The 16569-nt window shown below is 39.9% G+C and overlaps 1 protein-coding gene across 8 annotated transcripts in view; it reads left to right on the forward strand.

Moving 5' to 3' along the window:
• Positions 1-9322, forward strand: part of FNIP2 (folliculin interacting protein 2) — a 132344-nt gene extending 123022 nt beyond the window's left edge. For 7 of the 8 annotated variants that reach the window (XM_047090512.1, XM_047090514.1, XM_047090513.1 and 4 more), the window contains 2 exons: positions 3482-3597; positions 5548-9322. In XM_047090512.1, the coding sequence (XP_046946468.1) occupies positions 3482-3597; positions 5548-5626 (195 nt within the window). In that variant the 3' untranslated portion in view covers positions 5627-9322. The remainder of the gene's footprint in view (positions 1-3481; positions 3598-5547) is intronic. The other variant, XM_047090517.1, reaches the window with a different exon arrangement.
• Positions 9323-16569: the final 7247 nt, after the last annotated feature.

Raw genomic sequence — 16569 nt, forward strand, 5'->3', positions numbered from 1 at the left:
TAGTTAAAAAAATACTTTTAACAATATTTTTATTACAAATTCACAACTGAAATGTATTGTTTTTAGTATAATTGGACGGTAGCCTAAGTAAAAATGGAACATGCAACATAAAACCAGCAAACAGGATAGATTTCAGTAACAATAGTTAAAACAACACGGAGTGACACTGAAATCTTTTTGGATAAGGTATACGGTAAAGGAAATAAGGTATGGGGGAAGGGATCAAACATAAAAGGAAATTTAAATTCTTCCTTTAGAGAACTCATTAGTTTTCCTTTTTTTGGATCAACATCAAGCAAACCAGTCACTGAAGGGATTGTAGTTCCTTTTGTTCAGGGACCGTTCTCATAAAATTGTTAAGGATAAAACAGAATATCATTTGTGTAAACATTTAAAATTTTGAAGTACCATACCCATAGAAGATGGTATCAGTTGTGTTCCTTTTCAGGTGGGATTTTAAAATCGATTTCATAACGTTATATTAAAGGCAATAAATAGAGCCCATAAACTCCTAGAAAATGATCAACAGCTCTCCCTCAGTCACTGGAATGAATATATAAAAAATATATGTGTGTATGTGCAGAGAGACTGAGAGAAAATGTAGTTTGAGAGGGAAGGAGGGAGGGAGAAAGGTCTTAAAAGTGGAAGAGAGGTTTATGGACACATAGCTGGGAAGAATGAAAGTGAGCTGACCTTGGGGATTTGCACTGAGGTGAAAGAGCACCCACCTTCTCCGCTGTTACCCCTACACTCGGCTGCCCTCTGCAGCATACTCCCAGACCAGAGCATCCGTTACCTCCGCATGAGGTACAGAGCTATTTAATCACAAAGTGAGAAGCTGAATATGAATTACCCACACTAACCATGAATGGAGTGGCAGTTTCTCTGAGATCTTGTGACCTACCTTTGCACCACAGTCCTCAGAGAGTCAAGACTTTCATGGCCTTCAAGAAGGTGATTTGAAGTACTGTGTGGTTGTTGTGGCAGTGTGGCATGACAGGGAGACCCTGCAGTGCAGCCAGGTGAAGCCTAGGCTTTGCCATTGTTGAGTTGTGTGACAGTGGACAGTCCTGAGCATCTCTGAACCTCAGCCGTCTCACTTGTAAAACAAAGGTAGAATCCATTCAACAAGCATGTTGTGAGAATGCTCTGAAAATTCGGTCTGAGATACTGCTTTTTAAACTTCCAAAGCACCATGCCCGTGTGAGATGCTTTACCAGTCAGGGTACAGCAGTGGCCAGTGCATGGCCTTTGGGATCCAGTAGTCTAGGGTCATATCCAAGCTCCGCTACTTCCTAAATGTGTGACTTCTCAAGGTCTGCATTTCTCCATCTGTAAAGCTGAGGAAGTAAGAGAACTTATCTCATATGGTTATGAAAGTGAAATTAGAGGATTCAGGTAAAGCACTTGGAATAGTGTTACATGTGATAAGTTCTCAGGAAACAGGTACTATTAGTGTGACTACTGATAATAATCAGTTTCATGAATAATATTAATGACTGACAACACCTTTTCACCAAAATCTTTATTTGGGCTTTATACTGAAGCATACTCTTGCAGGACTTCTGTCCCAGGGGGTGATGTGAGAAGCACTTACGGGTTATGACGGCCTTACTTTTGTTCTATATTTGCGGGCAGTTTTTCTTTCTAATAGCAAGCTGCATCATGCTGATTTAGTGGCCGAACTTTGCTTTTCTATAAGGAAAGAAAGATATATTCGATTTTATACTTTTTTTTTTTTTACTATTTTAAGTATTTACCATGTTTCATATTTTTTTCTGTAATATATAGCTCTTATTACATTTGACATCTTAGTTATCCAAGCAATAAATCACTATAATTAATTCTTTTTACTTCATTTGGGCTAAAGTATGTTTTTTGGTTTGTTTTTGTTTTTGACAGAAGTATGTTTAGCCACTCAGTAGTATGAATGGAATGACTTATTTAACCTGACAAAACCAAGCTGAAAGAAAATTTCATTTGCAGTTTAAAATTCTCCCTAAAAATCACTTGACTGAAACACATGAGTAAATGGCTATTAGAGCCTTCAGTATAAAAAAATGAAAGTAGCTATTTAAAATTTCAGAAGTTAAAAATTAAACAAATCCATCTCAGGAATAAAATCCCAGAAAAAGGGGAGGGCAGAGCCCAAAGTGGTTCTATATGATAATCAGACCTTTTATAAAAAAATTCTAAATGATTTGATTTTGAGTTTAGTATACATTCCATATAGACCAATGTTCTCTTTATTTCCACATTACAACATACAGCTTTCATGGGGACTATGAAAACACCATAAATTAACCATTTAAAACAAAGGATTCAACATAATGTGAATGTTCTTTTTAATATTTTATAACACTCTTATTAAAAACTTTGTGTTTATAAGAAATTGAAACTTAACGGGAGCTCCTTTTACCGCTTAACTCTGCTTATTTGGAGGAGCATTTCCATGAGGATTGGTGAAACCTTCCTTGCTTTAATTATTACTCTTACTAGACACTTACCAGTTGTTTTTCCTCAGCACAATACATTTAAAAGATTTTAAGCCAATGAAAAACTGTAAGATTGCATCTCGAATACTTTTTCTATGTCACTGATCAGCCCAGATGGTCAAGATCAACATTTTCAAATGCATCTGTTAATCTTTTTACCTTGAAAATAACAGGCGTAATGGTCTAGAAGAAAATTATGTATGATGGAATTACCCTTGCCAAAGCCGTCAGGTGTCTTACTGAAGATGCTTGGATGGCTCTGCCTGCCAAATGCAAAAGCATTTGCCTCTGGTGAAAGACACAGATGGTTGCTATTCTCTAAAAAATGAAGTTGGACACAATTCCAAGGGTAGAGATGTCCTGAGAATAATTGCCTTTTCTTTATTGTTATTAAAGACCTAGTTAAAATGCACTCTTGAGTGCAAAAACAAAAACAAAAAATTTAAAGTAACCTTGTTCCATTTACTCTACTTTTGGGGATGTATTTCGCCAAAATAATCTGAGATATAGGAAAACGACAACAAAGATGTTCTTTAAAAAATTATAGCAACAAAAACTCAGATTGCCATGTGGATAAGCAAATAATGATAATTTACATTCTCAGAAATTATTTTGCCATAAAAATTACTTTGATAAAGATTTGTTAATAACATAGGGAAAGGATTATTATAAAGTTTTTTAAAAGTAGGAAATAAATGCACTTAACGGAATGATTTCATCTATGTTAAAAATGCTTTTTAAAAAAGACTAGCAGATATGTATGAAAATCTTAATAGTCATTAGAAGAAGTAAACTGTTGTTTTATATAAACCTTTCCTTATACCTACCAGTGGTAGGGTTTGATGCGGTCTGTAATATTTATGTGTATTTGAAAGGAATGAGGTTATAGGTGTGTACTTAGAAAGGAATTAAGAGAATTCCAGCTCTTAGAATATTGGCAGAGGTTTGAATGCTGCCCCTCATCCTGAATGTTGTTGGCTCCCCAGTGCATCATGCATCTTGAAGACAGACTACAGGAGATGTACCTGAAAAGTAAGATGCTGTCTGAGTATCTGCGTGGTCACACACGAGTCCACGTGAAAGAATTAGGTGTCGTCCTGGGGTGAGTTGTGTGACGTGCCGCCGTTTCTCCCTGTGATGGGGCTGACCCTAACACTGCTCCCACCAACCACGTAGCCTGTGTCGCCCACAACCTGCGGGCCCTGGCACCCCGCTGAAACGTCATCAGACGTGTGCCCCTGCTGCTTCCCATCTTCGTAGCTCTGACACTGGAGTTCCGGACCTGGAAACGAGCGCAGAACTTTAAGCTAGTGGTACTTTATGTTAGTCTTCTCCCTGGATTATTTTGTGCTTGAAAGTGAAAAATTTAACCCTACTTGACCTGCCCATTTCTAGTCATTTCAGTAAGATGTCAAAGGCGCAGCCTCTCAGACCTGCCTTTTGCTCCCTGGAGGAGGGAAGAAAGGCCATGATCCTGGACCTTCAGGGGCCACCTGCATGTTTGCAGGGTGACAGCACTTGCCCCTCCTCCATTACAGGCCCTTTGGAAGAGGAGGCATATTGATGTTACTGATAATGTACATTGTCCTCCACAGGGTCTTTGCCAGAACTTCTCTCAGAGAAGAAATTATGACCTTTGTTAGTCTCTGCTTAATTTTTCAACAAAGAACTAACAAGAAGACACTGTGTTTATGGGGAATTGACCCCCTTAACTATGATGAGGATTCCCCTAAGTTTGAGCAAGAAAAAATTGCATATATGATGTCAGCCTTGAAATTCTCCATCAAGCCTGCTAATCAAAGTATTATTTCAAGGCTCGGGTCTTTGCATTCTTGTCAGACTTTTTCATCTTTCACACCCAGGATGTGACTTACAGTACTGTGACTCTGGCATTTCCTGTCATACATTTTTTTTTTCCATACTTTATTCAAAAAATATTTTTCCCTTTTTAGGCGTTTGCTTTTGCAGTTAACTTGCAACATATCTCTTTGTTGTTGTTGTCGTTATTGTTCCTAGTTTTTGTTTAGCTCTCTTTACCGGCTTCACACTTTGGTCCTGCTCACTAGGCTCCCCACTGCCAGATGTGTGACTTGTATTTCTAGGATCTTTCCCCGGCTGGCAGGTGTCCACGGACACTATTAGAAAGACCAGAAGGATTTATTTACCCCTCTCATCGCTAGGTCCTCTTAGTGCGCGATTAGTGGGGGTCACATGCAGCCTCTCTAGCCCCTTCCCCTCCTAGTCAGAGCCAGCAGCACAAAAGGTACTGAGGAACTTCTTATGTAGCCTGAAAGGAGATCTGTAGGGAGCGTTACTGGAGAAAGCATAGAACATTCCATGAAGTAATGGCAGCTACCTTTTTAAATTTTATTTTTAATTTTTCATTTTTGGAATTCAAGGGGAAAAAATAGGACATATTCCACGGACTGAAGCAGTCCTAATTTTTTTCAGGACATTTGGCAGCATTTAGCCAGTGACCACGCTGTAGCCGCTTCTGCTGTAAGAGAGGCAGCCGAAGCCACGTCCATTTGATGCTGTGATGTCTCTTGATTCAGCATCTGTTAGTGTCACTTTGCTGTCAGAATGCTGTGGCTCAGATGCCTAGTGAGGATCTAAATCGTGTAACCTGTTGAACAAATCCTCAAGTGTTTTGAAAAAGCTCCCACCTTCATCATTATCCTAAGACTGATTTGAGCCCAGGTGCAGAATCTCAGTATGCGTTCAGCAGTGTTGGCTAGAAGAATGATGAGCCACTGGAGAAAACATTAATTGTCGGGGAATATAGAAAAGTTATGGGCTTAAGACTGAGTGACCTCTGCCTTGGGAAGAACAGCCTTGTGTCCACACTTAGGCATAGCACACCAGCATCTTCCTCTGCCTCCTTGGGCGGCATCCACTGGGAGATCACAATAAAAGAACAAGTTTATTGTCTTTCCATCTCTTACTTTATCGTTAGTTTTAAGCAATGATCTGGCAAACTTGGTACCTAGCAATAATACTTTACTGTAAAATCATGCTACTTTAATATTCTTTTCTTTTTTTCAATATTCAGGATTGAATCAAACGACCTGCCTCTGTTGACTGCTATTGCCAGTACTCATTCTCCTTACGTCGCTCAGATACTCTTATAAGCTAAAGCTCAGGACAGTTCTTCCTTGGAAGAAAAAAAAAAAAATCAGATTCTCAACCGAAGGCGAAAGGAGAAAGCTCTCTGTGACGTCAAAAGCATGAGAAGAGCAAACAGAAACCGTCATTCCACTGCTTTTGTTTTGTTTTGTTTCGTTCCGTTGCTTCAAGTGGATGCCTCGTTGGACGACTTAGGTTTACTTGACATAATGGCATTTGTGTTTTTCACGAATACTTTTGGCCTTTTGTTACCCATGAATCAACAGAGAGAGTGACTTTTTTGGCAGGAGAAGACATAAACACTACACTAAACACTAAGCTGTCGGTCCAGAGCGCCTGTGTGTTTGGGCAGAATAACGACAAGCGACTTTGGAGCAGGGGTAACCAGTGTACGTACCATTCCAGTAGGAGAATGTTTCAGAGTTTAGGCGTGAGCTCTCCAAACAGGAGAAAGTGTAACTTGCTATCCTAAGACAGTCAGAACAGGGTGTCTGGATTCCAGGGCAGGGTTTGCTTTTTACAAAAGGTGAAAGAAAGCAAGCCGCATTGTGCCGTCTTCCCGTCTGGTGGCCATAGGAGTTACCGCCTGACGCCAAACAGGAAAGAGGATCGACCGTTGGGAAGAGAGTGCTTTAGGGACCCACTGTTTTCACATCTTCTTGGAGTTTACCTTGTTGCAGATGCAGCCACAGGTAGGTTAGAGATGGACTGTTGGTGCAATAAACCCAGGAATCAATGTAGCATCTTAATCTCATCAAGATGTAGTTCATAGCTGCAGAGTGCACAGTCTGATACCATATATTTTATCCTCATACTTTAGAGCTTTCAGCGGCCTTTTTAAGAGAGGCCATTTACCAAAGTTATTTCTATGAGCTCAAGAGTGTTTCTGTTGCTAAATTCTTCCAGCCGAAGCCACTTTCTTCCTAAATAGTTAATACAAATGACTATTTCTACTTTAAAAGGCACAGCTGGCCTGGTGGGAAATGAAACCTGCAACAGTTCAGGATGACTAATGAAAGTAATTAGTTTGTACATTTATAAACAATCCATAAATGATCTAAATTTTTACATTATCATCTCTGTGCCTTCTAATGCCTAAGCCCTTTTCAAAACACCTCTCCAGAAACTAACTTACCCATTATAAAATCTGCCAAAATGAAGGATTGTTTATTAGCATAGTTCACTTTAAAAAAAAAAAAAAAACCTTAATTTTTTGTTAATGTAAAAGGAACTTTACTTGGTGTACTGGTCATGAACTCTGACCATGTCAGAGTGTGTCCCAACATCCAAGGTAAAGGAGGAGAGTTTAAAAATATTGATTGTTAAAAGACCGGTGCTAATCTAGCCAATCAGAAGATTGTCAGCACCTTGCAGATCTTGAATACAGTTGATTCTAACCAGGCTCTCATTTCCTTAACACTATTTTATAAATTAATTCCAGTCTTTTTCATGCATCCATTTGTACCCAAGATTATGAAGTAACTTTCCTTCTAGGGCTTAGAATGACTTCAGATCTTTTATTTGATACAGTCCTGATTCTGAACACCAAGTGACATAAATTTGTTTCTTCTTTTACAAATGCAAGTTCATTATGCAAGTACCAATGGAGAAAAATGGGTGTAATAATTCTTTAGGAATAGGTCAGAACTGCTCCCTTTTCTTCTCTCTCTCTTTTTATGATGTGAAATGTAGGTGGGTGCATTAAGGCTCTTAATAAGATCTTTAATTTTTATTTTATATCTTTCTTTCGTAAGATTGAAGTTTTCCAGCCTTTTTATGTTTTTCTTATCCCTTTCGTCTAACATCTGAGTTTGGTGTTCTAAAGTCTCTATCCATGATGTCACTGCTTGTTGTTATGTTACCCAGAGAATGAACCTCACCTGTGGCTCAGCTCACTCATCATTTGTTTCTCGTTATATGTGAATAAATTATAATAGCTGACATTGTATCATTTCCATCTGCACCAGTTTAGAGCATTCCCCTCATCTCTGTTTCCCTTTTCCTTGTTTACACGTTTTGAGCACTTTCCCTCATCCACCACCTTCCACGGTTTCGTAGAAAATAACTAGATACAGAACCAGTTTCATTCAAAATGTGTATGTAGTGGCACGTTGAAAACTAGACCCACATAGGGGGAAATTGGGCTTTAAATGGCTGATTCTAAACTCCATACATAAAAATTTAGCCCAGTTGTCTCAAAGCCTGAGAAAATTTAATTTGCCTCTTAATCTACTGTTCTAAAACTCTCTCTTGGAAAATGTCTGTTGGAAACTACAGGTGGGTCGTATGTGGGGGTTGTCTCAGTGACACTCAGGATTCCAGTCAGAACCTAATCCTCACATCTATTGCCTACAAAAACAGACCAAGAATGTTGCTGCTCTTTTATAATCCTCCTCTAAATAACATTCAAGTTTTCTTTGTCTTAAATTCAGCCTCTTCCCAAAAGTGGAAAAGAAAAAACTCTCATGGAATTGTGTTGAGATACACCCACTCACACCACCCAGTGGCTTCATTCTGTCTTAGCCCAAGAGGCAAGAAAGGGATCCCACCCTCTCCCAATGCCCACTTCAAGAAAAAATTAAAATTAAAAAACAAAAAAAAGAAAAAAAAAAAAAGAAAACTACCTCAGTTGACAGGATTCCACCTTTAGGGTTTCTTCAACTTTTAAGTCTTACCTGTTGAGTGTAACTTTTGTAGCATCTTGCTTTTTTAAGCAAGCTAGTGAGGCATGACAGAGCAGAAGTGTGTAAATGTTACTGTGATGGACCTCTTTCTAGCATGTTGCAGTTTTATTTTTAATAGATCGACGAGTGATATGAATGTAAAGATAATTGTGTACGTTTAAACATGACAATGAAAATTTAAAATGTAGCTTCCATACTTGTGCATAATTCCAAAGTATTTTATTTTTATCAGTGTTAAATAGCTTTTTGTACAGGCTTCAATCCATTTTTCTGAAGTGTGCTGTTTTTTAATAAAAGTAACTATAATCTTTTCACATCCCATGGAACTGCCGTTTACACATCGCAACTTTTTAAACTTAACCATATTTTTCAAAAGTAACTTTTTTGGAGGGAGGAAAGTCCCTGCTTGCTAAAGTGACACTAAACTGTCGTTTAGGCTCTTATAATTAGGTCCTGAGATTTTATAAAAATTTAGTCTGTAGCTTTTTAGGTTCTTCACTAGAGTTGGTTGTACATAAAAATAAAGAATATAAAGCGGCCCTGAAATTCTTTTAAATGTCTGAATTTTCCCACTAATATGTACTTTTGAAAGTATTTTGTTCATGCATACTTTCACCATGAAATTGAAAAAGTCTTTAGCTTCTCTTGGTAAATGTGAACCATTTGTTTTTTTATTGTGCTGTGGGGGAGGGGATATTTTAATATAATATTTACCTAAATCAAGCAGCCCCCATCTGAGTGTTAATTTTTAAATGTCAGAAGTATGGTGACTATATATCTTGGGAGCAAGGTTGCAATATGCTTACATTTAAGTGGTGTTTAAAAAAGGAGAAAATTCTGGGATTTGTTATTATTGAAGCTCCAGTAAGACAAATTGATAGGTCTTTATATTTTTGATCAGGTAAATAGATATCAGTGTCAATGTATAGAAATTTTTTCTTAAAACTTGTTCATGTATTATTTTGATCCATTTTTCTGTGGCATTTGGTGCAATAAACCTTTTGAATTTATCTTGAACATTTTCCTGGTACTGCATGTGGTTTGTTACATTTAATCTCGGAACTTAAAAACCTAGAGGTCTCATTTCCATTAGTTCATGCTGAAACAAGTTGGTAATATATGTCAGTGATTTTCAGCAGGGGTGTTTGGGAAATGTAGGGACATTTTTGGTTAGCATAATGGTGGGTGACAGTTACTGGCACATAGTGGATGGGGGCCGAGGATGGTAAGAGAAAGGTCGTGTAATGTACGGGACCCCCCACGGAAGGAGAGCTTGTCCCACCTCCTGCATGACTTTTATAAATGTTCTGCCGGACAGTCCTGTGGGTGAAAAACCTGTTTATAATTATCTAGGCTGAGAATTTAATTCTGCTTTACGTAAAAGCACAATGTGTTTCTCACATGATTTTAATATATGCTGAATTTTCCAGGAATGCCACTGTTGTATAAATCGAGGGAAGACTTTACTTTGTAAGATTCAGAATTTTTACAAGAATTAACATAAATTTGGAAAACAACCTTACCGACCGCTACTGTATTCATGAATTTGAGTCATTTGTACATCTGCATCCGTCTTCCTTTGTAATTGTAGCATTCCTGCAGATGGCACATAGATGTAAGATCTGCCTGCTCTGTTACATTTCCTGTTCCAATCTAGTGTTTCAATGTCTGTGTATTAAAATATATTTTAATAGGTTACTTTTTAAATAGTACATCTAGGGCATTATATTGGTGTGTTATAAATTATGTGTGGAAGTAGGTTATATTCTATATGAATTTTATTTTAGGAAAGTAAAGGGCATTATATAATATTTGCTATGTAAAAGATGAGGTCATTCATATATATATATATTATATATATATATATATGTATATATATATATAAAGTCTCAGAAAAAGAAAATGCTTTTATGTATAATTTTTGTAACATACATAATACCATACTGAATCATGTCATCTTAAAGACCATAGGGAGAACTAACATTAGGTATCTCAAACTCCCTTATTAAATGAAAATTTCGAAAGTGTTTCCCTACTCCCTCAAGCAACTTCAAAATCATGCCATTGGTAAAGAACTTAAGCACATACATACATACATGCCACCTTGCTTCTCAGTTCCCTGGTGCCTAGACTGTTCTGTCAGGTGCGTTATAGAAAATCCCCACACCTTGGGGCGCCTGGGTGGCGCAGTCGGTTGAGCGTCCGACTTCAGCCAGGTCACGATCTCGCGGTCCGGGAGTTCGAGCCCCGCGTCAGGCTCTGGGCTGATGGCTCGGAGCCTGGAGCCTGTTTCCGATTCTGTGTCTCCCTCTCTCTCTGCCCCTCCCCCGTTCATGCTCTGTCTCTCTCTGTCCCAAAAAAATAAACGTTGAAAATAAATAAATAAATAAATAAATAAATAAATAAATAAAAGAAAATCCCCACACCTGGATGAGATGGGTACTGTGACAGTTAATTTTATGTGTCAGCTTGGGTTAGGCCATGATATCCAGATATTAGGGTCAAACACCCGTGTGGAAGTTTCTGTGAACGTATCTTTTTAGATGAGATTGAGATTTATTTTCTAAGCTTGGTTGATATATTCTTTAATCCTTACCAATTCACTCATCCATTCAACAAATATTTCAGTGCTAGGTGCTAGTCAAAGTGGAAAAAGCAGTCCAAGGGAGATCTTCCTGGTGGCCAAAGGGGCGGGTGGGGGGGGGCGGTTCTGCATTACAGACTGAGCACCTATAATAACCTATCGATCAGGGATCAGGCCGTGCCAGCTACCTGAGAATCTGGAAACCAGGTTGGGAGGCAGAGGGGAATGCCTCCAGAGGGGGTGGGAGGGGGAGGTTGCTTAAAACATGTCCCACTTTGGGTTGTATTAGGTAAGACCTGGTTTTCAGCAAGGAGAGGAAGGTTCAGGGAGGTGACTGACAAAATTGCTGTTTCTCCCTAAGTGTTTGCTACTTGAGGGCTGACTTCCCGCAGGGCATTTCCACAGAGCTACCAATCAGGAAAGTAACAGAGTCCTGCTAACAAGTGAGTCACAGAGCCCAGAGCCGAGGCAGGGTGGGGCCGGGACGAGGCCGCAGACGTCTCTCACAAAACCATCGGTTACAGGCTTCGCACCTGCAGACCCGTGTCTGATCAGCAACCCTTCTCCCTAACAAGGTCCACATTGTCTTCTTACAGCTTCCTTCTTGTAGACTCCTTCAGTTAGCATGGCCCGTGCTCCAGATGCAGGTGGTGTCTGTGGACAGGGTGAAGGTTGGCTGTCTGGGTTCAGATCCTGACTCGGCTGCCTACTAGCTATGTGACACTGGACAAGTTTCTCAACCTCTCTGGCCTCGATGATCACAGCTGTGAAATGAGGGTGATAATAGGTTCAACCTGCTCTAGGATCCTGAGGATCCAGATGGATACTAACGACTACAGGGCAGCACACCTGGCTGCTGGGCTGCTGTGCGAGCAGCGTTCTTTCCCCACAGAGGGGACAGACCTGAAGAGCCCATTAGGTTGGGGCACGTTGTGCTAGTCTCAGTCCTCACAGCTAACTACAGGCTTTGGGGAGAACCAATGAGGAAAGAAATATACGCCCGCCAGGTAAAGCCAGGGAAAGGGGGAGGGTCTCAGGCGAGACAGGAGGGGAGGTGGGTCCGAAAGAGACCCAAGCACAGTCACAGAGGTTCCCGCTCCTGCTGTAGTTCGTTCCCCGCCCCAGCTGGGCCCTGCCTGGTGGCCAGTACTGAAGCTCCTCTCACAGAAGGGGGCTTCGAGCATGCAGACTGCTCTCATCACAAAGCTCCCCTGCCACAGACTGCATCCCACGCCCCAGCCCCAGTTCTCCTGCCTTGGGCCAGAGCTGGGGGTGGAGTGGGGGGAGGGGCTGAGGCTAGCGCTCTGAAGAGATTAACTTTTAAATGAATAGATTTTCAGTAAAGCAGATTACCCACCATCACGTGGGTGGGCGTCATCCAGTCAGCTGAAGGATTTAAGAGATTGAAGTCCCCAATGAAGAGGAAATTCTGCCCCCAGACTGCCTTTGGACCTGAGCTGCAACGTCACTCTTGCCTAGTCTCCAGCCTTGTTGGCCTACCCTGCCCATTTTGGATCTGCCAGCCTCCACAATCCTGTGAGCCAATTCCTAATTCCTTAAAATCAATCAGTCTGTCTATCTGTCCATCTTTGTGGTTCTATGTCTCAGAAGAACCTTGGCTGATAGAGGTACTTCAGATATAAGTAGGATGATATATATTTATGACCCCCCCCTCCCCAAAAGCAGTTGGATGGTCAGAATATTGTCATGCCAGATTATAAGAAGCAGGCTTTGAAGCAAAGATCTTTAACACAGTAAACAGTACAGGCAGCAGTTATCCTATAAAAACTGAGATACAAGTCCTGTATAGTCTTTGGGTATATGCGGCAAGGGAGATGTGAGAGGATAGGGAAAGTGTGTTAGAAATAAGCCTCTGAGGGGCACCTGGCTGGCTCAGGTGATTAATAAGGGTCCGACTCTTGGTTTTGGCTCAGGTGGCGATCTCACGGCTTCTCTGTGGGTTCGAGCCCTGCATCCGGCTCTGTGCTGACAGTGTGGAGCCTGCTTGGGATTCTCTCTCTGTGCCCCTCCCCCACTTGTGCTGTCTCTGTCTCTCTCAAAATAAATAAACAAAAAAAGAAAAGAAAAAGCCCTCTGAGATGGCAAGGAAGGAGGTAGCACTTCCTTCACAGTGGGAGCAAAAACGCCCCCTCCCTGTAAGGATTAACCCCTGCAGTGCTGTGTTAATTCCTAGAGCCATGCATCTCGCTCAGCTTGCTTAGTACCTTCAGTCAGCATTTATCATCCGTCCCCCTTTCTCACCTGCACGTTCTCAATCTACAGACTATAGTCAAAGTGTAAACAAAAATTGTTTCTCCCTTGTTAAATTTTTGTTCTGTGTCTTCCTGCCCCCTCTTTATCCCAAATTTCTTTTTCCATTGGCAACTAAGTGTTTTAAAGGGCACTGGCTTCTTTGCAAACTACTCATTCTCTGCGTGTTGCCCCCTACCCTGCCCCCACCCCTCATGAATTCTGCGGTGTTCTTTGGCCTCCTTCTCTTCCCATGGGGAGAACTGTTGAATCTGCTACTTTCTTTGTGTCTCAGACGCATCACCTCTTCTCCTTTCTCTTTGCCTTCTTCCAATCCCTCTTCATTTCTCAACTGAGTTCCCAAAATGCCTCGGAACTCCTCTTTCTGCCATATCAAACAGTTGTAATCAGTCTTCCTGGCTGATGTCTAAATCCCTCCAAAAATGAAAGTTTAATACTGTTACTTCTGTTTGAAAGCCCAGCAAAATCCAAGCTTGTTAGCACCATGCACTCAAACAACGCAGCTGGTTCCTCTTCCCCAGCCACTTCACGAGACACCCTCTGCGTGCTATTTATTATCCAGCCATCTTGAACCACATGCACTTCCCCAAAGGCACTACACGAACATTGCCTTTGCCCTGCCTGTCCTTTCTTGTCTCCCTTTCCCCTGTGGTCCAAGCCCCTCCAGTTCCTAGCTCAAACTGCAATTCAAACCTTGCTGCTCAAGGTCCCAGACTAGCAACAGCTGCATTGCCTAGAAGTTCATAGAAATGCAGACCCCAAGCCCTGTCCCAGCCCGGCTGAATCAGAATCTGTGTCTTTATTCGGTCCCTAAGTGATTGATACGCACATTAAAATTTGAGAATTACTGACTTTGGATTCAACGTGAGTGAACAGATGAGGGAGAGAATGTACCAATCACTGAGATTATGTCCATGTATTGGAATGAAAGGGGGTAATGAGAACATTTGCAAGCAAAGAAATGAAATAGAAATGGATGGTGCTAAAAGTGCATGTAATATACACGTAAAATTGACAACACTTAAGTGGCTATTACTTATGTGAAAAAAAAAGTTAACCAAAAATCAAGAAGGGAAAATAACATAAACTAGAAGATTGAACTTTAAATTAAAAAAAAAAAAAAAAAAAACGGGGGGAAATACAGTAGAAGAAACAGTGTAGAAATTTGCCCAATATGTAAGAGCATTTTTAAAGAGCATTTTGTTTTGGATAAATGTATAAAGAATGATACATAATGTTAAATATCATAAATTGTACTTTTAGAAACATTGTAATTAAGCTCCAAATGTAATTTATAAATAAAGATCCAAACTCAAGAATGTGAATATAAAATATCCCATTTTCAACCATCTATCTTCATGAGAAAAGGGATTTCCCTCAAAGCCCCCCAGTACCATTGACATTTATTTCATTGAGGCTGTTTTCAGTACATGGTTTTGATTCTTGCAGCATAAAATGGAAAATGTGCGGGCATCCCAGGTAAGTGTAGCAGTGGTAACCACTCATTGGTGGCTGGTGTAAAGCATTATGTTAGAGGCTTGACACATGTTATATCCATTATTGGCTTTTGAATATATAAGAACAGTTGCTTCAAGTCATTTTCACTGAAGAGGATTTACATTACGGGGGGGGGGGGGGGTCGGGCCGGGGGGTGGGGGGGGCAGGCTTGAGTACTTGTTGAAGTATCATCCACAAGAATCCTGTGAGATGGTCCAAAAACTGGACATAGGGAACAAGTTTCTAATGTATATCTAGAAATTTAGAAGAAAGACTAGTTTAGAAAAAGAAAGATTATTTGGGGTGATATAGTATTTTGTTTATCTCTGGAAGGGAAAAGATGTGTCCAAGTGATTAATTAACCTTACTAACAATGAGTTAAACTCTCGTCAGGTGCCTCTTTGATGTGAAGCACTGAGAATGACATGATGTCACTTAGCTGAGGTTCCTGCCCAAAACACATAACCAGAATCTATTCATGAGAAACCGTCAGATAAACCTAAGTTAAGAGATATTCTACAGAACTGGTCTAGACTCTTCAAAAATGTCAGTGCTATAAAAGACAAAGACTGAGGAACTGTTCTAAATTGAAGGAGACATGGGGACTAAATGCAATATGTAATTCTAGATTGGATCCTGGATGAGGAGAAACTACAAAAGACATTATTGGCTCAATTAATAAAATTTGATTATGAACTATAGATAATTACATTGTATCAATGTTAAACTCCCTGAATCTTAGAATTGTACCATGGTTATATGAGAGACCACCTTTGTTCTTAGGAATATACCCTGAAATGTTTAGCGGTAAGGAAGAATCATGTCTGCAACTTAACCTCACATGATTTGGAAAAACAAATGTACACACACACACACACACATTTAGAAAGCATTAAAGGAAATAAACAAGTGACTGTTCTCGATAGAATATCAGAGTTCACTTTGTACTATTCTTGCAACTCTTCTGTAAATTTGAAATCATTTCAAAATAAAAAGTCTTAACACGTTTTTTTGTTTGTTTGTTTTAATGTGCAACTCTCCATTGGATTTAGTGAATGATAGAAGGAGACATTTGGGGTTGTTTAATCCATGATTGCTCTAATCCTACACAAAATTAGTTCAGTGACAGAAGGTAACTAACCCAACCTTCATCCACACACACTACAATAAATCATTTCATTTGGAACCAGCCCAAAAATCAGACCACAGAGGAATGTTAGCAGCTGAACTGCTCCCTTTTTTAATACAAAGTGCCCCTGGGGTCAGGATCTACCAAGGAGGACTTCCATGGCTCCTTCACAGAATGTTTCAAATAGATGTAATTAATTGCTAATGAATCAGATCTCTGGTGACGGAGGGCAAGCAGTCGTCTTAGGGGGTTGGCAAGATTCTTCGATGGAGCAAGGAGACTGTCTTCATGTAGGAAATAGGAATCTTTGGATTAATGAGAGCTATCCCATTTCCTTTCTTTTGTGGAAATGAGACTCAATATGGAAATACTGGATTACTATAAAATGCATTGTGCTGTGGAATTATGCAAAAGGACCCTAGGAAATAATTATTCATTTGTATATACTTACACATTCTTTACTTGATTCTTACGAGCAATCTTATCAAATATCTGTACAAATACTAATTCCCCACTTCACTTACAAAAAACCCATATAGAGAAACTATGCAACCTGCTCAAGGTTTCCTAGATAGTAATGGGAAAAACTTGAATTTGAACTGATATACTCTTTTAGGAAGTATCACAAAACAGTCTGCAACAGTCTTGACAGGACTTACAGATTTACCTCCATTTCATACGCTGAGAGCTTTCTCAGCTTTTGCAAACCAAGGAGAAGGCTATTTTCTCCAGGTTCACCCATATGTTAAATAAGCACTTGTAAGGATTGAAATCTACAATATC

Source organism: Lynx rufus, unplaced genomic scaffold (genome assembly GCF_022079265.1).
Source record: "Lynx rufus isolate CCGP_SWC_20201006 ecotype Redwood Valley unplaced genomic scaffold, mLynRuf1.p SCAF_3, whole genome shotgun sequence".
Lineage (NCBI taxonomy): Eukaryota > Metazoa > Chordata > Mammalia > Carnivora > Felidae > Lynx > Lynx rufus.